This window comes from Asterias amurensis, chromosome 5 (genome assembly GCF_032118995.1).
Source record: "Asterias amurensis chromosome 5, ASM3211899v1".
Classification (NCBI taxonomy): domain Eukaryota; kingdom Metazoa; phylum Echinodermata; class Asteroidea; order Forcipulatida; family Asteriidae; genus Asterias; species Asterias amurensis.
In genome coordinates, this window is record NC_092652.1 from 27,428,098 (window position 1) to 27,451,515 (window position 23,418).

A 23,418-nucleotide genomic window follows, 5' to 3' on the forward strand; every position below is an offset into this window, starting at 1 on the left:
GGTAGTAGTCATAGAATGAATATCAATATGGCGTCACTACCTTTGGTTCTCTGAGGCGTTGAGGTCCATTGGTGACTGGGTAAGAGTAACTGATGGGTACCCCTAGGGCCAATCTCACGTCACATCAAACCCACTATACAAGTTACTTGGACAATATTCTAATTGCGGCTTCCATGACCGTGATTCACCTATCGCATATGGGTTTATAACAAATCTTTGAGAAGGTGTTGGTGCGCTGAAGGCTAATTTTAAGTATCAATATATGCTTGTCGGCAAGAGATAACTTTCATTTACAAGTTGTGGTTGATGGCTTACATCGATTACGGTGTATGCTTTTAACACCTTAGCTATGCGTAGCTGTACTTCAGTTATTTATTGATAGGTTTCACACATTTGGATTCAGTTATGGGAAAGATGTGACTCACTTTTTTGTTTAGTTGCTAGAAAATGAAATTGAATACGTCAGACTGATGTGGAACTATTTAATACGATATAATGGAACACGTGTCTATTTAAATTCAACTGCCAAGGGACTCGTGGTTGGAACTAGAGATCGTTTAAGAATGAGGTTGGATGTACCAATAGTGACTCGGTGCCGACAATTATTGTATCATACCGATGCAACATTAGTGCAACATTAGGCCGCCAGTTAATTAAGTGGCGGCAATAAGCTTAAAGAGAAACACTGCGCAAAAAAGATAACCTACCACATGAAAAAGAAACATTATCACATTGACACAGAAACACTACCAATGTGAAAGAGAAACAATATAGCACTGCGAAAGAGAAACGCAATGTATTAATAATTGGCCTACGTATAGTTTCACATATCTGTCTTTACCTCTATTTTAGGCTGGAAGCAAGTATTGGATTCGAACCATGTGCCGAAGGTGGGTGGGGTGGGTCAGGTTGCCAACGCCAAAAATAAAAAGTAACTATATACTGGTAATGCAAACGTTTGTGGATTCGAACTACGGCACAGAGGGGAGGGTTGCTAAACCCCAATCCCATACTATAGATAATAACAATAGTAATAATAATACTACTGACATTTCCACGGGAATGCCATCTTCTCTACAAAACGTCAATGTGAAGTTACAATTACACAACATACTGGACTTGAAACATGGACGGATGCTTGACTCAAATCCTATACAAGAAACAAATGTGACCTTTTTCATATTATGAATGAAGGTTAAAGTCACCTGGAAATAGAATTGTTTTTCTTTCAAACATAGAGTATTTGCTTACGAACAATAAAACAATTTTTTTAGTAATTGTTTGTCACGATTTATATGTTTAAAAAATATATAAAGTTGTTTGGGGGCTGACTCTGCCTACCCCTTTTGTGACGTCAATCGAGGCAGACTTTGCCTGCAGTGCGTATAGTAAACACACGTGCAAAGTACATGTACGTCCAAGTCGTGAGTTGGTACATTTCAAAAAGTGTTTTTCTGCATTCAGCAGCAATACACCTGGTCGGCATTGCCGGAAAAAAAGACATTTTTTTTTTTAAACGTACAAACTCACGACTTGGTCCGTACATGAACTTTGCGATTGTGTTTACTCTACGCATTACAGGCAAAGTCTGCCTCGATTGACGTCACGAACAGCGCCCTTTCGGGTCGGGGTCTACTCTTAAATTTGTAAATAACATAAGAACTGATTTTTTAAAACCTTAGTTAACTGTTTATTCACATTCCACTCATCAAAACACATATATTAGTGACAAAAGCTTTATTTTGAAAAAATACCACTTCCAGGTGACTTTAAGTGAGTACAACGCGTTGATGGTAGGCTACACTATGAAGAAGGTCATCGTCTTGAGATATACTTCAAGTCAGACCCAGGTCTTAATTTCAAATGGTTCTTGTCCTGAGCCTAAATCAACAAAGAAAACATTAAAACAAACCACTCTAAATTAAAAATAGAACGCCCCAATCCAACATATTAGTTTCTGTTTTAATAGATTGGCAAACAACGTTGGCATCTTCATCAACAGTGTGTTTTTTCAGCAGGTTTATTTCATGGTCTGTTGAACCTGTCAAGTCTAGGCCTAATCATCACGGATTGCTAGCGGCGCCTTCACACTTCATATCACCTGTTGTGCCTTGTATCCAAGACTACTATAATACAGTTACGTTAATAGCAAATGCAAACATGAAATTAATAGCAAAATTATATGGTGCGGTGTTTAGATTGGGTATCGTGTTCATCTGGGGGTGAGGTTGTAATTTAAGAACACCCTATCATCGTTATAATGGGTTTAATAGAGTTCTAATCGACAGTTCTACTACTGTGCAAGCTTGTATACAAGGGATACAAAACTGCAAGAAAATGTAAAGAGAAACAAACGAGAAAGTTGTCAAAGGGTGTTCAGGTATTTGAGAAAGGAATATTTGTTAAAAACGTTGCATAATGGTTTTTATTTTGCTGTTCAAACACCGAGTATTTTCAAGCCGAATATACTTGTATCATTTGGTTGCTACCATTACCTCAATGTGTACTAAGCACTTTCAATCAATACTTTCCCGAGTTCTGTGAAACGAAGTCCACAGGCAAAATTACTCAGGTGAATCTGAACCCACGAACTTTAGATTACAAGAGCAGAAGTCTTGGCAGTAAACCATAAAAAGAGCAAATAGCATCTTCTTACAAATTTCCCGATAATAACTGATATCTGTAAAATTTCATGGAGGATTTATCGATTTGTTTTATGATCTTCGACTGCAATAAACACTCCTTATTTTGATTGCCACCATATCTGGAACTGCGTCAATATTTAACTCGGCATTCGAGATATTATAAAACAATAATAAAATTCCCATGCACTCTACCGACATTTCCAGATATAAACAACATCGACTTTCACTTTCTTCTTGTGACGTCACATATGTCATTACGCTAAATGGATGCATTTACAAACCTTTTAAAGATGAACTGTCTTCAGACCTTGTCATTATTGGATTGTATGAGTTGATTAAAGACGACGTACACTGTAGTAGCAATCTTATTTTGGTGATTTGAGATGTTTAAGAACGCTTTCCGTTTCGTTTAAGAACAACAGGGGAAATTTTGAAAGGGCATTGTACGACAGGAGTACTTGCAGCAGCGGACATAGTTTTTTAAAAAATAACCAACGAAATTTGACAGACCTTTAACAGCTAGCCTTGGTCTTGGTCATAAACCTGTGTGATCGAGAGCTTCTTTATGGTAAAATGCCACACTTATTACAATAAACCTTTATCGTGCTGCCTCCATCTTGGTCACGTCCCTTGTATCGAATAACAATAATGAATGCTAATAATCATGATGCAAATAGGAACCAGACTATTTTGTTCTTTCGGCCTCGGTTTGGTTACATTGTTATCAATGGGGAATAATGAAAATGGCTGCACAATGATCAATTTCTATATCATAAGTGTTTTATTGAAGTTGGGTTGTACAGGCCTCGGTCACAGTCACAGCGATTTAACTCGAATATTGCTTTAGTTTGACCCATATCTGGGTGTTATTGACACAGATTCCTGGTCAAACTGACCCAGATATATATTCTTTATGTGTGTGGTTACGCTCCACTATATCCCCCAAACAGAGTCAGTTCTGACCCGGAAATGTACTTTTTCCACTACAAAATATCAGTATTGTGGCCAATGGGAAACCAGTGTTGTGATGCCCTTTAACACGCCACTAATATACAGTAACAATGTACACGCCCGCTACAGTATTTCAAACCAATGAGTTAATTGAGTGAGTGCTTGAAACGAGCAATCTTCCTTTCAGATACTTGAAGATTTCAAATGAAGATAATTGTAAGAAGAATAAAGGAAGCCGATAAATGACATGTTTCTTATTTTTAGATTCTGATTAGAATTGCTTGGTGAGAGGATAAGATGCTGAGATGGAAAGATGGTTTGAAGAAAGCGGCATAGGTTTCATTCTGGATGGACTAAGCCATCATTTAGTCTGATTTGATGCCGTCAGATTTGACTAGTAATACATTCTAAGATGGTTCAGACAAAATGTCTTCGTGGCAATGTCCGCACTTACTTTATCTGGCGGTTAAAGATAATATTTCTAAAAAATGATCAAAGTCGGCAAACATTTTAATTTACATTCATTTTCAAAAAGCTGGTTTCTTTTTCTAAATGCAAAAAATAGTTAATGGCCTGACGTTTCGACCCTAGCAGAGTCTTCCTCAAAGGACTTTTTCTAAAGTCTGAACAAAAAAAAATCTCACAATGGAATGATTACAAAGTTGCGATACTAAAAAGAAGACATTATGTACTCCACAAAAGAGGGAGCAATCTACAAGGTACACTAAATAGAATTATTATGAACGAAATGAAGTTCAACTTTCACTTGAGCTTCAGGGACAAAACAAAAAGTATAAATGAACGAACAACTCAAAGGTATGCAATCTATAAATAGAAGCCAATTGGATACTTCTTAATAGTACTCCCTGGTATATAGGAATAAGTACAGTTATTTTTTCAAACGCAATTTTTTTAGAGACATTTGTTTATTTATTTGATGAGTTTCATTGTGCTGGGTACACTCATACGGAAGTACGCACACTCCTACCCAATCCAAAGATAATTGGAAACCGCAGCAATTTGAAACCAAACACCGCGTCAAATCGTCCCAATTCATTTTACAATAAACTAGATCTTCACACTAATGACACAATTCATTTCCTTTAATTGTGTGTAGTCTTACTTCTGTACTACTTTCCCGAAAACTGAAAAAGAGCACCTTTGACTTTCCATTAATCCATGGTGACAAATTATGTACTCAGTTCCAACGACGGCCAATATTTATCAAGTATTTCCAATATTTACATAGTAACCACATTGCGCAAAACGGTAATTATCAAATCTAACTCTAGTTTGGAGCCAACCGTTTGTTCCAATCGTGTATACATCCCCTTACTTCATTATTACACACTGCCCCTCCCATAACCAAACTGACGTCGTGTCCACCTACACATAGGTATAGCTGCAACTTGCTTTATTCTCTATAAAACATCCACGGCGTGCAATACAATCACTTTTCAAACCTCAGTGCCGCCTCGCCACATCATCACACTTGCAAACTTAAGCCAGATTGTTCGCTTCGCACAAGCAGTTTCCTTTTGATTTTCTCTGAGGTTTTGGGGGATTTTCGTCTCGTTTTTAGGGTGATTTTTGAAGGACTATTGGTGATTCAAATCGTCGACCATGTCACTCAAGTGGTTTTTGTTGGTGCTTTTGGCGTTTGTCGTTCTGGATGAAAGAGTTGTTGCAGGTAAGATCTTTCCCGCCTATATGGAATGCACAATTCAATGCACTATTCGTCAAGATATTCTGCACAGTAAATTAAACATCAAGGAAGCCTGCTTATAACAAATTTAGAATTAACATTGTACGAAGAATATTTAAACTACAACTGTCCTGTTTTATTGAGGCTTTCATTGTTGATCAACTTTTGGATGTTTATTCGAAACGTCAACGTGTGTGTGTTAAACAGCAATATCACATCGTTATTCATAAGTTTCTCTACACCTATCTTAATAACTCGTAATAATGTTCAATTACGTCTTGTTAGTTCCACTCAAGGTCAATTTAGTAGCAGAAATGTCACCAAGCCAGTAGACAGCTCATTTATTTATGTTGAATTCGCTGTTAAAACTACACAAACGATCTGAAATTTTGGTTTTGGGGTTACTACTTTTTTGTAGACAACAACACATAATTAATATTTATAATAGATGTTAAATTTGCATCGGGGGTAAAGAATATTAATTTTGGTTTTTACCCATACACCGATGTGTGTTAACACTGTATACTCAGTACTTTCCCGCGTCGTGTGAATATCACAGGCATGTTACTCGGGTGGGATTCGAACCTACGACCTTTGCTGTTTTCCCCCTGACATTGATGTTTTTTAGACACTTAAGGACATACTTTCCCGAGTTCTGTAACAAATCAAAAATCCACGGGCAGATCAACAGATATGGGATTTGTTTATTTCTTTCTTATTTCGGTAGTTACCATCTTGTCGGCCAGAATTTGAACCCGCGACCGTTGGATTGCTAGAACATGTCTTTCCATTATACCACCGAGCTAGCCCGATGCGGGTACCACAACAATTTAATAGGTGTTAATTTATTATTATTATTGTTATTATTATTTAGTATTTTCTGAAATTTTTAACTTAGGCGAATATTGCGTCACAGAACAATAAGTATTAAACAGCGCCGACGTATAATTCAGTGCAGTCCGATTTCCGAAAGGTGGGGGGGGGGGGTCCAGAGCCACTTTGGATGTTAGCCGAAATTATTTGCAACACTTGAATTCGTTCAAGGTCGGATTTTTTTATCATCTTACATTTTAAATAATGTGTTTAGGGCTGTTTAATGTGACTCAAAACAACGATATCACAGAAATAAATCCTTGACTCAATCTTACACCTCTACAAAGAGTTGATTTATAGAGTCAGTGAACAAAGGCCTCGAACCTTTGCAAGGGATTTTAGCCACATTGTCTATTGTTTTATTATTTACCTTCCAGATCCACCATGCCAGGAAAATCCCTACACACAAAAATGCCTAGGTAACATTGTTTCACGTTGTAAGTACATTTTATTTAATTGTCAAATTTTGTAGTGATTGAAAAGCAAAAATTTTACTTTTTATTCATTTTTTATTTTTCTAATTTTTTACATGTGCCTTGTTTTGTAATCTCGTGTATCGTTTGACATAATGTATCTATTCATGATTGCACATTATGTAAAACTAATGAGCAATTATTAATAACGTCTAACCATTAAATTGAAAATGAAGTAAGAGTAGAAGCAATATTGCTACAACCATAAAAGCCGCGTGTTGAGGTTGGGGTCTTTTGAGGTCACAGAAAAAAAGGTGAATTTGATTAGACGAACTTTTATATATGAATCTGTAGACTGTGAAAGGTCGCGGGTTCGAATCCCACCATAGGCTCCCATCGTCTCCCACGTGACTTGAAAAGGCAAATGCGGTGCTTTATGAGCTAGGTTTTTGATGATAAGTATGGTCATAATTTTGGTTCTATAAAATAATAATCTATACGAAGAAAAAACAGACATACAAAAAATTCTGCAATTTTGGAGGTGAGCGGACACCTTAATAAAAAACTCCGAAAGATGCTCGGTGGATTATATACAAATTAATAAATAAGTAAGTAAATGAAAAGTAAATAAATAAATGAATTAACAAACCAATTAAAACACAATTGAACATAACATTGAGATAACTACCTGCTTCATGACGCGCTGAGTGCCGCATGTTTCTTTTATTTTTAGCTGGATGCATTTCTGACACAAAGAAACGACTCAAATTCACACAAAATAATCATCAGCGCGCTTAAAATGCATATAACTAAACTGGTATTGATAATTTATGCAGAACCACGTTGGGAACCGAATGTTTGGGCAAACCCTAGAATATATTATGTAAACAAATTAATGTATTCAATATTCGTATAAGACGTATTCCTGTCTCGTTGAATCATTTTGCCATCACTTTTGGAACAGTCTTTTGAACTACTTTACTTCGAAGGGAAATCTCCACAAAATTCCCATAGATAATGGTTATAATTGATTCATTATGCGCATGCGCAAACAGGGTAAGAATGTGTTTGGATGCGCATACAATGAAAGGAGACTCTGTGCAATGCCATCTGAAACATTAAACATTTCTGACGTTTCATTATTAGCTGACATAAACTGAGCATTTAGAGTTGTATTTGGTCTGACAGGGTAGCCTTTGGGTTTTGAAATTTCCTTTCTAACAATGGCTGAAATGATTGACAACTTAACATTCCAAAAGTGAAAAGCGCAATGCACAAATTAACTTCATGAATGTTGCTCATTATCCAATTCCCAGATTGAGTCTGGACTATGTCTACATTTATTGAACTAAAACAGATTCAGCGATTATACAAAACAAATCTTAAACCCGATCGAGCGAGTGCTACAATGGCAATTGATCGGCTCAGATAGCCTCTTAAAATCGCCAACTCAGTGAAACACTACAGATGGAATAACTCCTTCAAGTTATTTGGTTTCTTCACCTGACACTGTGGAAACCTGCCATACAAGTCATAAATACCCATAGGATATGCACTTAACAACCCCATCAAGAAAACACTGGGAATTTTTTGGTCAACAAAATGACAGACAAATTGTTTTTTTAAGGCAGTATTTCTTCAGCTAATCGACGTTTGCCAGAAACTCAAAGCAAATTTGTTCCCGCAATTACGTATGTTTTCTTCCGGACGAAATTAGTGTTTGCTGAAGGTTTTAACAGCCGTAATACACCACAGTGTAAGCATGATGAAGTCCCGAAAGAGGCAGTCAGTAGCGTGATGGGTTTTCGGTTAGTTGAGACTCGCTGACTTCTGCATGACAATGTTTGAATTATAAATCAATTCAAAATGGAATCACACTTATTGAGAAGACCAGACCTTCCTAATTAGACAGAAACAAGTCATGACATGTGCACAAAATGTGCATCATTAGTGAAGTTGGCAACCTTTACACATATTTGGGTCCCATCTTTGATGAAAGAGTGTAACAGTGAAGGGGTTAATTTTATCCTTTCTCCATCATGCATTGTAATAACAATCAGACCAACGTTTGTCGTTTAATAGTCTGGTGCTAAATGCACACTCTCTGTCGTGGTTGGTAGAAGAGAAACTGTAGCTTCTCACATTATTTACTGTCTTTGAATCAAGATAATGCACATTATGTCATTAATTATTCAAAATGTCTCCTGTTGTCCTGTCTGGTCCAGACTTTTATTGTTTGTTTTCTTTCTACTTTTGTTTTAACGCTTTATAAATTTCTCTTTCTTATTATATATTTATATTATTAAGTCACTGCAAACAAATTGACTTTTAATTTTGCTGGTACTTCGTTGTTGTTGTTGTTGTTGTTGTTGTTGTTGTTGTTGTTGTTGTTGTTGTTGTTGTTGTTGTTGTTGTTGTTGTTGTTGTTGTTGTTGTTGTTGTTGTTGTTGTTGTTGTTGTTGTTGTTGTTGTTGTTGTTGTTGTTGTTGTTGTTGTTGTTGTTGTTGTTGTTGTTGTTGTTGTTGTTGTTGTTGTTGTTGTTGTTGTTGTTGTTGTTGTTGTTGTTGTTGTTGTTGTTGTTGTTGTTGTTGTTGTTGTTGTTGTTGTTGTTGTTGTTGTTGTTGTTGTTGTTGTTGTTGTTGTTGTTGTTGTTGTTGTTGTTGTTGTTGTTGTTGTTGTTGTTGTTGTTATTGTTGTTAGTGCTGCTGCTGCTGATGTTGTTGTTTTTCTGCTGTTGCTATTGTTATTGTTGTTGCTGATATTTTGTTTGTTTTTGTTTTTTGGTTTATGAATATACATATTAAACTTGATTTATTGCTTTGTTTGTTTACTGCAGCAAAGAAGAATTCACTGCAAAATGAAGAACCAATAGATCCGATGACGGATCCTGCCTGGTTCGAGGTAAACTCATTCGTTATTTTCACCTTAACCCTCCACATTATCCATTTGTGTTCTAAACAAATTCAAGTAATCCTTAAATACGTTTAAATTGTTATCAATTCTCTTAAAACAATGTGCATTTAACATTATTATATGCATCTGGCGGATACTCAAAACCATGAGTTTTGTTTTCTTTACAATTTATTCACATTGTTACAGCAAACTATACCTGAAGATTGATTTGATGAAATTTAAATGTCGATCTGTTAAAGGTGCAGCTCATCAAGATTACAGAGAAATTGATTGGTTTACATTTTGTAAACCATTTCCAGTCCGTCTATGCCTTTGTGCGAAAAAATAACAATTTCTCTCGCCACGATCACTTTATTTAGTTTATATAAGGCCTACTGTTATTATTATTTTTTATGAATGGATGTTTTTGTACTGACAGATTAAAAAAAAACTTGTTCACAAATTTTACGCACTTTTATTTAATTGTCATTCTTCAAGAAAAAATACCCCGAATTTAAATGCTGAGTACGCAAAAAGTAGTCTCTTGAACAGTTAAGCACTTTCTGTAAATTTACAGAAATGTATAAAACGGAACATGATATGGTTTTATGGTATGCAAGAAAGTGCCTTACTTTAGTGGAATATGCAACGATTATTCAATGACATTATTCTTGAAAGTAAATGCTTTTTAGAAAAACCGCCTACTCCAAAAGACGACATTTTAATTTTATACTCTGAACAGCGCATTGTAGGACGAATCGAGTAAGTTTTAGAATTAATTATATCAAAATGAAAGTCACTGCAATTGCATTTTAAAAATTAGTTATTGTAAATGGGAGACTGCAGATGGCAATATTCCTTCAAACCTGAAATAGTCGCGTAGATTCCTCAAATCCCTAAGCAGTGTTTCATGACGAATTCATTTTATATATTTGATATCTGGCAAATTAACGTCATGTAGCCTATTCCCCAAAGCAGGAGATTTTTTGTTCATACAAATTTTAAACTTCGGGAAGTCAGTTTCTATCAACATTGTTCTTTCATGTTTTTCTGACCTCTTTCCCCAAACCGGGATATTTTTTGTTCATACAATTTTAAACTTCGGGAAGTCAGTTTCTATCAACATTGTTCTTTCATGTTTTTCTGCCCTCTTTGTCAAGAGATCCTGGGTTATCATTGTTCGATTCTGAAGCAATTTGGTGTTTGCTGTGACACAATAAAAACAGTGAGCTGCAACTCGAACAAATCGATCATGTATACATTGCCTAGGCTGTACATACATTGGAAATCACCTGTCCCTACACCACACTCCATTAGAAACCTATTGACTTATCAAAGGGATGTTCACATGTCTGTTCGTCACTGCTTTACATTCCTTAAATCTTCAAAGAAAAAAGACAAGCACTTCTTTGTTTCGGACCTTCAGATTAATTTACAACTTAAGTTTGATTACCCTTAAAAAACACGACATTTGAAGGATGCTATATAGACAGTCTAACGACGCAGATTTACATGTATCCTACAACTGACGATGGACTTGTGCACTGAAACAAGGTTTACCTGTCGTCGATTTCACAAAACTCTTCCTAACTTAAGGATAATCTTAGGACTTTGGACGAGTCTCAACCCTGCGATGTAACACGCAGACCTTAAGATTAATCCTAAGTTAGGACGAGTTTAACTTGTCCTAACTCGAGATACCAGAGGCAGTTTTAACCCTAAATTTTAGCAGCCGGACAATAGTTTAAACTGATGTTAAATTTGCTAAATTTGGACTGTTGCACTCAGTACCTAGTACAAGGTTTACCTGGTACCTAATGACAGTTCAAATCCTAAATTTTAGCAGCATGGCAGGTATACCACAAAAGTTTAAATTAGTGCTAAATTTGCCAAAGTCATTAAGTTTATTATCTCCGCTCACCTGTGTAAACTAAAACACTGTGTTTTAAGCACTATATATATACACACTACTTTCCCGAGTTCTGTGCGGAAAAAGTTCAACCTAAAGTTCAAATATTTTATTCTGAAATGTAAATATTTCATCGTAACTTAACCCCCTTCTACGACGCAGATCATTTCAAAAATTAAAGCCCACATAAATATTCCACACTGGATTAAGCCTAAAAGCATTTCGTTTCAGTGGGTGAGTCTTGAAGTTATCAACCATCAAGCACGGGTGCCAATGTAACTCACTCTTGCTGTGAAATTACAATGGTCCGTTATCAAATATCTGTTTCATGACATAGTCTGACTGTCTGCTCAAGTCCATGCATCTATCATCAAAGACACAATTCCCCCAAATATTTTCCTTATTTACCCTATTATACTACAGTTATAATAATAATAATAATAAATTACATTTATATAGCGAATAATATGAATTAAAGTCACCTGGAAGTGGTATTTTTTAAAATAAAGCTTTTGTCACTAATATATGTGTTTTGATGAATGGAATGTGAATAAACAGTTAACTAAGGTTTTAAAAAATCAGTTCTTATGTTATTTACAAATTTAAGAGTAGACCCCGACCCGAGAGGGCGCTGTTTGTGACGTAAATCGAGGCAGACTTTGCCTGTAATGCGTAGAGTAAACACAATTGCAAAGTACATGTACGGACCAAGTCGTAAGTTTGTACGTTTCAAAAAAAACAAAAAAAAACACTTTTTGAAATGTACCAACTCACGACTTGGACGTACATGTACTTTGCACGTGTGTTTACTATACGCATTGCAGGCAAAGTCTGCCTCGATTGACGTCACAAAAGGGGTATGCGGAGTCAGCCCCCCAAACAACTTTATATATTTTTTAAACATATAAATCGTGACAAACAATTACTACAAAAATTGTTTTATTGTTCGTAAGCATATACTCTTATGTTTGAAAGAAAGAACAATTCTATTTCCAGGTGACTTTAACATATGCGCTTTACATTACAACAAATTACAATTACAACAGAAATATAAACATAAATAACATAACTTAAATACACATACTTATACACAATTTGGAAATGAATCATTACCCCTATGAAAGGGGGAAAACAAGACAATTTTAGTTCTTAGTTACAGCAAAAGTATAGCTTTTTCTTTTGGAACCGATCGATTATTAAAAAAAAATATCTGGAACGAATATGTCCACGCATGCAGGATAAAATAATCCCTAATAGACATACATTCTGAGAAGCGTGGATGCAGTAATGTTTCTCAGATTCAATCTTTTGGGGTAAAAACTGATTATATTTACAATAATCGGTAAAATTATCACACTACTTCGAAGTGAAATGTTTCTTCTCAAAATGCTTTATTATTTCGAAAGCTACCGTAGGCTTCTAACCAATTGTTGTTATTGCCATTAATTTAAAGAGTGATAAACATAAACATTCCCTATAAAAACTAACAAACTATATTATGTGAGATTGATCTAATAAAAGCCAAATCTAATTTTACTAGACCTCGTTGGGAAAAAATATCGTGGACATTATGAAATCTTGAAAGTTATTGAATAACGACATAACAAATATTGTGTATCAAAGTCAGAGTACAGCAGCTTCAAGCAACCACAGTCGAGTTCGATCAAGTTTATATTTTGAGGCGACGTGCCAAGTTGTTGAAGTCCTAAGCTATTTTCTTACAATTCTGAAAATACAATTATGTCACCGTTTGAGTTTGTTTTATTTATACTAGAAAAATAAGCATTATTTGTTCTGGTTCAACGGCAAAATCTGTCATTTTCTTATTAATTTCGAGAAAGAAAAAAAATCTGAACACAGACGAATTGTCCAACCCTCAGGGTCGATTCTTTGTGTTGTCTTCGGTAGAAACAAGTAATCGATACCCAACCTACCGCTCCTGTGCATGCTGTCGCCCAAGGCGTCGATTCTTTGTTCATTTTATTGGAGGGCGGTAAAAGTGTAATCGATACTGCCCCTACCTTTTCCCGCCACTGGGGACAGATTGTAACCGATTGGACAGATTCTGTTTTTTTTTCTCCCCCTTTTCTCGTCTCGTATCAGTGGGTTTTAATCACCATGGTAACCGTTGCCATGGTATCGGCAATAGTGAGTGATGACACACCCATTGTGTTTATGACACGCTAGTCTATTAGCATGTAGTCCGGACGTCACACTGTCATTTTAAAATGTACGTGCAATTCTTTACAGAGCACTTTTAGGTTAATGAAACACCACTTAATGAATTGCAGAAATGAAACAGAGCGGTAGCATTTGACTGGTTAATTTCACTCTGTTAATTGACATTGAAATGACACCAAACCTGCTGCAATTTGAAGAAATTAGGCTCTACTGGGTTGAATAATATAACGAAACACGAGGGAAAGTGGGTCTGGAAAGCTTGACTTCTAAATTGAGATGTTTAAAGGTTAACGACATAGTACCACCTTGGTCTAAACCGAAGTCTTCTTAATTCTCTGGTTTCAATCTTGATGGAAAATTGGTGCTTTATTATTCAACATCCCATGTCCTATGTAAATTACATTGTAGTGTGTTTATAAGGGAATCAATGTGTGGTGAAGAGGTTTTCAACGAGTGGTTTAAACATAACGAGGCCTGGTTCTTGATCATTTTACCGAGACGAAGTCGAGGTAAATTATAAAGAACCAGGCCTCGGCGGGTTTAAACCACTTGTTGAAAACCGATTCAACACACTTGATTCCCATTCATAAATACCTTTTCGGTCAAAAAACATCAACACTTTTTGGTCAAAAAGTAAAATAAATGACAAAATTTTAATGATACAATGATTTCTTTAACACAACACCCCTTAACGGAATGCTGTGCGCGTTGCGCGTATCGCGTGAGGTGGCACAACTGTTTCAGCCATTGCTCGTGACCACTATGAATGAAGAAACTGTCTTATAAGAACATGTGCAAGCTCGCGTGTCACGCCCATGTTTCAACACTTTTTACTGGTCATTAACAAAGGTTGATACACACCCACGTGACGCGCTCTCCACCAATAGGAATAGCGAAACTGTCAGAGGTATTTATGAATATCTGTTTAATATTATGCGATACTAACACAAGGGTGAAATAAAACCCTAGAAACGACAAAACTCACATGATGTCAGGATAGTCTCGCGAACAAACGCAAATCAAATAAAACCAGAATGGACTAAACACTCTATCGTGAATAAGCGGCTATACAAAATTATCAAATTAACCCCAACAATAATAATTGCGGTCATTATACGACTTGGTGCAACAAAAGAGAGACACCCTTGAAATGTTGTCATTTATCACTCGACCATGGCACAATAAATGAACCCGAACGAAAAAGTGTATTATTATTCTGTTGGTCTCTCATTTATGACAGATGCTTTTATGTCCCAATCATAGTGAGTAACTATTCATCCAATGTTTGTATTTCTGCATTACGAGTTAGCCGACGTTTAGACCGATGACACCTGCAAATCGACTGCACCTGTTGCACCAACAATGCCACCCAAAGTGGACTTCTGAAACTGTTTACACTTTGCCGTATATCCGAAATGTCCCTTATTATAATCTCGATTCAGAAACTCCGTTGGTTCTGTGAGCAACTCCCTTGATCCATTTATTTTATAAAGTTTCTTAAAACCTTTTATTTATATAGTTATTTTGTCTTTTTTTGTGGCAAGCGGTGGAAGGTTTGTTTGCCTGTTGTTGTTGTTTTTTTGTGTTTTTTTTTACGGGGGATGGGTTGGCTTTTACAAAGAGAAACCATTCACATAAAGTGCAAGACATACGCCTCAGTAATTACACTGATAAATATACAAATTTATTTACTGACAACTCAATTTATTTATTTTTAGACAGTCTTAATTATTAGTATATTTTGTGCACAAAATACCTAATTAAAACCCAAAACGAATCACTACAATTGTTGTTCATGTATTATTTTTATTTTGGTGTGTCGTCGTGACTTGACTCAAGCTGTGGTGTTTCTGATCAGCAGAGTGTATGTTCAAGTCCCGGTCTTGACAATTTTTATAATTTGTGTTTGTTTGTTATCTTCACAAGCAAGACGCTGACGCAATAATTAATCGTCCTTCGGATGGGACGTGAGTCTTATGTCCCGTGTGTTGTGTATTAAAGCATTTAAAAGAACCCATTGCACTTCAAAAAGAGAATGCGTTTGCCCCGTTTGTTTCTTTCAGTGGCCGCTAAATGTGAAACCCGTTAAAGTGCTGCGTAAGGTTGTGATATATTTCTGAGTTTCGCTTTTTATTTTATTTGACAGCACCTATTGAAACCAGCCGTTGAACCAACATGCAAACTAAGGGATATCTTCAATTTACTGTCAAACGATTGCCGATCAGAATTAATTCAGGTAAGTGTTCGTAATAAACGGCTTGAAAAGAGGCTAGATACAAAGCTTTATATTGATCACTAAACAACATTGAATTTGTATCAATTTGGACAAAAACAATCAATGTGTTTTGAAATGCCTGCTTTATTGAAATATCATGAACATCCAGGCAAGAATGTGACTTAAAGGGAATGTACACGTTTGGTAATTACCCAAGACAAATATTAACTTAAAAACTGACTTGGTAATGAGCATTGGAGAGCTGTTGATAGTATAAAACATTGTGAGAAACAGCTCCCTCTGAAGTAGCATAGATTTCGAGAAAGAGGTAATTTCTCACTAAAAATAGTAAAAGACTTCCAGCCAGAAGTCTTTTATTCTTATCTGAAAGCACACAAATTGTATTACATGGGTGTTTTCTATCTCATAATTTTCTCGCAACTTCGAAGACCAATTTAGCTCAAATTTTCACAGGCTTATTATTTTATGCTTATGTTGGGATAGACCAAGTAAGAAGACTGGTCTTTGACAATTGTATTGTTTTAATAATGAGAAAGTAGATTAAACTGTTGTTGCAAACTGGCTATCTTCGAAAGGACCTATGATACAAATGCATTTACTAGGTACAAAATTTGCATCCGGGATAAAGAATATTAACTTTTGTTGTTAACCACCAATGTATGTAATGAATAAAAGGCTAATTGCCAACTTATAATGAGTGTATAATAAGCAGCCAAGTGGAAAAACATGAATAGGGAGAGGGGCGGAGGGGTTGAAGCAGAAAGTACATACAGTAAAAACAAGGGGTGAACCATTACAAAGGAGACAAAGGGGGCAGATGGAGACAAAAAGGTATTAGCATTTGCCCTTTTATTTTCCCCATATGATATCATCTTTTTGAGTCTACCTCATTCAACAATTAATTGCTTTTACTGTCTCTTCCCCAACTCCCCTTTGTCGCACTATTAATTTTTTACCCCTCGGCTTTCTCACTCTATATTCATGTATTTCAACAAGGTCATGCAATTAAGCACTTTTACTGTTTTAATAATGCAATTTAAATGGCTTTAGACAGAATATTGAATTATACTTTAACACAAAAAACCCCAATTGGAAGTGTTGACGTGTTCAACAACAATGGTCCGTTAAATGCCGAATAGTAGATGAAGTAAAACTATAAGTAGGGAGATGTTCACATGGGTTAACCGTAAACCTTTGTTAGTTATACTTCCACCATGCAGCAAAGGTTGAAATCTTACTTAATGAATGAGGATAACACTATTGACCATTGCAAATCCTTCATGTTATGGTTTGTTTCAATCCCTATTTTGTCTTTTTCGATTGTCAGATTTTAAACTTGCTGCTGACGAATCCGGATTACTGAAAATGACTTCTTTTGGATGCCCCTGCACAATCATTTCGTTTCTTCCCTCTAAAATTGGACATGTTACTAGCACATGGAACAGTCGTCGACCTAACGTCAAGATAAATTTTTGGCGCGAATTTTACATCATGGCCTTAATACCACAGTTAACTAAACTGGAGTTCAAATATCATTAATAACTCTGCATCTTTACATACAATTTAAAATATAAAACCCATTATAATCCTAAACTTGCCTTAAAACAAATTTCTCATGTTGACACAATTATTGTCAACAGAGTTTTTAACCAATGTTATCAACTTTTGTTTAACATCTTTTAAATATAGCTTCGTTCATTGTTAATATTATTTGTTGTTTCATCTATATGATATAGCATCTTTATAAATTTGAAACAAGTAGTTTAATAAATGTTGCACAATGTTTTATAATAGGAGACTCTGAAGCGCAAGGTGGCAGCATATTACCAGGTAAATTGTCATGCTTACGTAGTTCTGAGCATGCGCACATTACCGAGAACAATGGATTTACCTTGTAAGTCTGCTGCCACCTAGCGTTCCTGCCCTTAAAGTACATAAAGACAGTTACACACAGCTGAGACAAGACATTGTTGACCAGTTTGCACTTCTTCTTTTTGTTGTCTCAAAAATGAAGGTAAATTCTGAAAGGCACCCCTAGAGAGACTGCAATGAATATTTTCATTGGTAAAAAGAAAAATCGTGAAGTTCACAGATTTACATAAAACTTACATGAGAAATAAATAATCTAACTTCGCGTTTGGAGTTTATCGCTTAGTGAGCGTTTTATGCATTTTTATTTTGGCATCGATGCAATGCAAAATTTGTAATCGGTTTTTCACTATTCTCTCGTGACCCAAATGGCTGATCGATCTCAAACTTCTACAGGTTTGTCAGTGTATGTATATGGTGGATTACATAAAGTACTTACACTGCCAGCAATTGTTTTTTTAGCAAAAACCAATTCTGTAATGTTCCTTTAACATTCTTAAGATATGTGCAACAATTTTATTAACTATAAATTTAATGTGCAATATACCCAAGACTCTTGAAGAAACCAAAATAAAATCTTGTTTAAAAGTCAAGTTTACATCTACAGACTTTTCAATATCAGTGTTATCTTATTTTAGTTCTTAGTGACTTACTCCTTAGTGTATTCACTTCACATAATAGACGGTTAAAATAATATCGAATTTTCATTTGACATGAAAAGTTGCTATAATATTTAAAAGAACTATTTCATTTGAGATGAAAAGTTGCTTTTCTTCAAAGAATTGTTTCATTAGTGATCTATAATAGTTTATTAAATGTTCTTTAATTTGAATCTAAGACGATTGACTGTTTAAATGTTTCTTTCTTTAAGCCTAAACATCGCTACCCCCTGTTCCTGTAAAAAAGACTCCACAAACCCCTCTACGTAATATCATTGGTTTATGTAAAGCCCAGTTCACACTTTCTGCCAATGCGATATGCTTCATACTTCAGTTGACTTGTGCTCAACACTCATGCAAAAAAGTCAGCACGAAACAGCCGTGTGACGTCAACAATTCGTTTGCTTAACGCAAATGGGATGCGAAAATGACGTCAATTTGCAGCACGTTGAACACCTTGCTACTCATAGTTATATTAAACAAAATTTCGCTATATAATTTTGATGTCACAATTGCTTTGCATACCACACCGAAATCATTCATGTGGGATAGACCTTGTAATCAACTGTTTAAACACCCACTTCCAAGCCCCCAGGCCCATCTCTCACACACAATGGCAATAATATGAGATTGACTAAAACGCCTTTTAAGTTCGTCTTTTTGTTCACCATAATAATCATGAACGTCATGTTTTTTGGGTTTTTTTTCAAGTACCGACGCATTTACATAACTAGTCTTCCAAGGTGTCTCTCGTACATGTTTATGAGCTGACATATCAGTGCAATATAATCCAACCAATCCAGTTATTTGAAAAAAATACCATTTCAGTTTACAAACATCAATATAAGCCGGATTTCATAGCCAGCGAAATTATATTTTCATCTAATATCGACCGTCATTTTCTTTTCCTTACAACAAAGTCTGTATTCCCTAAACTATTATCTGAAACTGAGTGGTGAACGATACGCAGTGACAGATCGGTGGCGCAAAGTCATGGTACATTAGATACAAAAAACCGGATCAACATTCAGGCTATAATGAGACTCGAACCGAAGTGGCCTACCTCTAGCAAACTGAGTCACTGTCGATAAAGAAAAAGTATGTATAGAATAAACGACAATACTCTGCTGTGCCAGCAATATACCTTGAGTGCGTTTTGGCGACCCCAACCAAAAACTGTTTCGGTTGTTGGTCGTTGGTTCTGCTGTTCAGACTGAACGATAACCGAGTAGTGAGATCGGTTACCGTTTTGGTTATGACGTCAGAAACAATTTATGGGTGCGTTCGTTTAGCTTTCCTATAGGTCGACCCCGGTGTGTGGCGTTTTTTTTCCAGGACAAACGTGGGTAATTATCTGCACACGTTTGTCCTGGGAAAAAAACACGCCACACACCGGGGTCGACCCGGGGAAGCTAAACGAACGCACCCATTGGTTACATGAGGTGCATGCTGGTCTAGCTAGCTATGTTATCACCAGCTAGACCAGCATGCACCTCATTCGACAGTTTGCGAAAAGGTCTAATTGGGATCCAGGTTAACTGCGAGCGCCCTCTCTCGCATTCCTTTGACATGGATGATTGTGATTATTGAATGTCACATGTACGACCCTCGAGTATTCCTGTCACATCAACAGGTAATTGATTCTAACGAACAAATCAATTTTAAATTGGTGAAAGATGTTCTCAAGTTATTTTATAATAAGCAAAGTGTATAACGGGAGGAAATCAGTCCCTTTGGGAATCTAGCTCCCAGACCGGCCATTTACCATTCAGATTGTATGACAATGTCAGCCCTGGGGTGCCAAGTTTCTGAACGTCTTTCGTTTTTGTTTTCTCAATTCTTAAAGACACAACGCACTTAAGAGTCAGTTTACGTGGGAGTAATGGCATTAAAGAGTAAATAGAAACAATATCAGGTGGATAAGTACAATAAGTGCATACAATTGGGATACGTACTCAATAGTAGTGATCAAAGTTTAACTAATGCATTTTAGAAATCAGACATACACTATCAGCTTCAGTTTTTCATAATTTCGTCCTTTATTTTTTAGTTCGCAACATAAATGAAAAAGCAAACATCATAAATAAAAATCTCAATAAACCAGATAGGATTAGTATGTGCAGACGATTGGCTACAAGAGAGCAAGCCATAAGCCGTTAGCCGTGTCAGATTTAAGTGACTTCGGCTATGGCTACTGGCTACTGCACTGTCATTTTGATTTGTTCTATTGAAAGCAAGGGCATTGACCTTTTTCATCCCCCTCGCTCTGATTATACGGGTGACTTCAGTGTGATTAAAAATATTCAGATTTTATAATAAAGCTTTTAACAATTTATGAAAAGAACGTTATTGACAACATCTGTCCACTATTTCAGTTGCATAACAACAAGTGGTTGTTCAGTGATTATGTGACACAACTGAACATAAAACAGCCGTCGAATCAACACCAATGCCCGCGTGATTTTGTCTAGTGACACATACACCCGATGATTCTCACACTTTAACACCAAACACGGGTTTAAAACCAGTAGGTCTAGATGTAAACCAAAAATATTAGTGAATTATACATCTTCGGTACATAAGTTGTCACGTTTAATGAACCCGTTGCATTACCAGTGACAGGCATGATATTTGACCCTTGGGAAAGGGCGGGAAACCTTATATGAGCTGATCTATTCAAGTACACGTGGTCTTATTTAGATTCGAAAGTTGAATACGATAACAGGTACCGTTAGTTACTACAGGAATATGAAAAGCCAATTTGTTGTTTACAGACTACGAATATTACTACAATAATGATTACGACTAAAATTAAGTACAATTGCAATGTTATTGTTATTATAAAGTGTGACTCTAGTATGAGTGATTGGTGAAGATATTATGGTGTATATTCCAGCGATTGCTTTCATGTTCAAAGTCTCAATGAACAGAAACGTAAGGTAACTTTTAAGCAACCTTTCCAGCACAACCTGGAAAAAAGTGACGTCATACGATGATTTAAATACTCATGATTTTGTTGACCATATCTGACAATAACAAGCCAAATTAATTACAAACAGCCGTCAGCAATCTATATTAAGAATCATAAGGCGTAGTTGTCGTGTTTAGACGATTTAAACAATACATATTTACATAAAACTATTTATTTACACATTTATTATAAGACAGCCCGTTTTATTCCCGCAAATCTTGAAGAACTTAACAAAGAGAGCAAAGTTCAGAGATTTTGGACGGACCACCCTGAAAGAAACAATTTTGTTATTATTATTTTCGCGAAAATAGGTCCTTTTCACCAGTAATCTACGTTTGTTCTAAGACGTTCAATATTCCATAATTTTCTAACAAAAGTCCAGATTCAGAGTACACTGGTAAAGGTTAACAGAGAGAGACCTAACACGAAACTGAGTTCTGAACAATTGTTGTTACAAACATTTGGTGAGCAAACACAATTTACAAAATACGGGTCTGAACTGGAAACCTCTGGATCTACACGCAGGTGCTCTACCAATGGGAGACTAATTTGGGGCGCAAGGTGGTAGCAGACTTTCCGGGTAAAGTAAAATCCATTGTTTTCGATAATGTGCGCATGGTCAGAACTACATAAACAATGGAAATGTAGTCTGCTGCCACCTAACGTTCCGAACTCCCCCATTGCGTTATAGGTAAAGGGTTGGTATCTTTGATTGGCGTGCGCCATACCAGTTAAAAACCATACGGACCGACGGCAGTTGCATGGCTAGGGATCAATTAATGATACGGATTTCTCGTCTAAATTCAGTTTAAGTGAAATTTCTAATAACACCTAACTCTGCTAGCAGTGGGAGTTAGTAAATTGCTACGAGAAGTTCAATTCTTAATGTGTGACGTTGTCTAGGAAGGTACCCCTTGAAGTATTTTATCTAAGTGGGGGGGAGGGTATATCTACCTATAGTCGTCGCTATTATCTACTATTTGGCTGGATAGGTAACATTAAGTGCAGTATAGCCACCAGTTGACACACCTGCCCAAAGTATAAGAGAGATCATAACGAGAAATACAGTCTTAATTTTGCGTCTCTCCTTACAATGTGTCTTCTATTAATTTTCTAGGCTACTGCAGCTAGTACAGAAACAGTGAGGATAAGATGTCATAAACTCCAGGTTGAAAATAACTGTATAATAAATAGTGATGTCCAGTGGAACTGGCTTCGCACTTATTTATCTAAATTAAAAACGTTGTGAATTTTAAAAAGATTTACAGCGCGCGTTTTAAGATGGGGCCTATGATCACAAGTAAAAGTGGACAACTATTATTTTCTTGTTTCTTATCCTCCCTGCTATGTTTTGATCAACATTTAAAAATAAAAGAATCTTTAAGAATAAATCTTTCATCCTTCTCTTAAAGTGCAGGTACATGTATTTTTTTAACTTCCCCAAGGCCAGTGTTTCCAAAGAGCAATATTTCTGTTTCCTTTTTTAACAGTGACGTCATTACTACAGCAATCGTATTCATTATATTTATAAATAATATTTTAAATGGCTTGATACTTGGGTTAAAGCCTAAATGTCAGTTGACATATTGTCTTTATCTTTGTCTTGCTTTGTCAAATATTAAAGAAAATAATAAAGTTGATATAATCAATCAAAGACTTAAAGTAAGTTTACCCCAAACTGTCTACCGAGATTACTATGTAACATTATAGTACCATGGCGGACAGCTTTAATATTACGTAATCAAAATATAGTCTGTCGTTATCTGGTGATGGAACCTCTTTAGGGTCCATTTCGTCATCTAAAAGAAAGGTTGACGTCATCAAAAGGTTGACCTCTGACACCTTCAGAGGTCAAATGAAGTGTCATCAACTTGTTCTCCGTTGAGCTCCCTGAAAGCGCCATTCAACACCTGGATAGAAAAAAAGAAAAAAATTGTTACATTATTTTTTTTATAAATATTTTTTGTTATTGTTTTAATCCCGGGGATTCTTAGCAATTGATTAAACTCCTGATTCGCACTAAAAAGAAACAAATAATAATAATATCAATTACAAAAAGAACATATTATTTTAACCATTAAAATACCTGTAAATCCAAATCAAAACGATCACAT

General features: G+C 35.9%; 2 protein-coding genes across 4 annotated transcripts in view; one reads left to right on the forward strand and one right to left on the reverse strand.

Annotated features, from left to right (window-relative positions):
* The first annotated feature begins 5,006 nt into the window (after window positions 1–5,006).
* LOC139937473 (uncharacterized) lies at window positions 5,007–18,467 on the forward strand. 2 transcript variants are annotated; one of them, XM_071932622.1, is made up of 5 exons: window positions 5,013–5,286; window positions 6,552–6,611; window positions 9,424–9,488; window positions 15,716–15,805; window positions 17,133–18,467. In XM_071932622.1, exons 1-5 carry the CDS (start codon window positions 5,220–5,222, stop codon window positions 17,166–17,168), a joined length of 318 nt encoding a protein of 105 aa, XP_071788723.1. In that variant the 5' UTR covers window positions 5,013–5,219; the 3' UTR covers window positions 17,169–18,467. The 2 variants fall into 2 exon arrangements, with proteins under 2 accessions (XP_071788724.1, XP_071788723.1); XM_071932623.1 differs by lacking the exon at window positions 6,552–6,611 and having other exon boundaries at window positions 5,007–5,286.
* A 1,862-nt stretch (window positions 18,468–20,329) lies between these two features.
* Window positions 20,330–23,418, reverse strand: part of LOC139937244 (uncharacterized) — a 31,872-nt gene continuing 28,783 nt past the window's right edge. For both annotated transcript variants that reach the window (XM_071932332.1, XM_071932331.1), the window contains exon 6: window positions 20,330–23,214. In XM_071932332.1, the coding sequence (XP_071788433.1) occupies window positions 23,149–23,214 (66 nt within the window). In that variant the 3' untranslated portion in view covers window positions 20,330–23,148. The remainder of the gene's footprint in view (window positions 23,215–23,418) is intronic.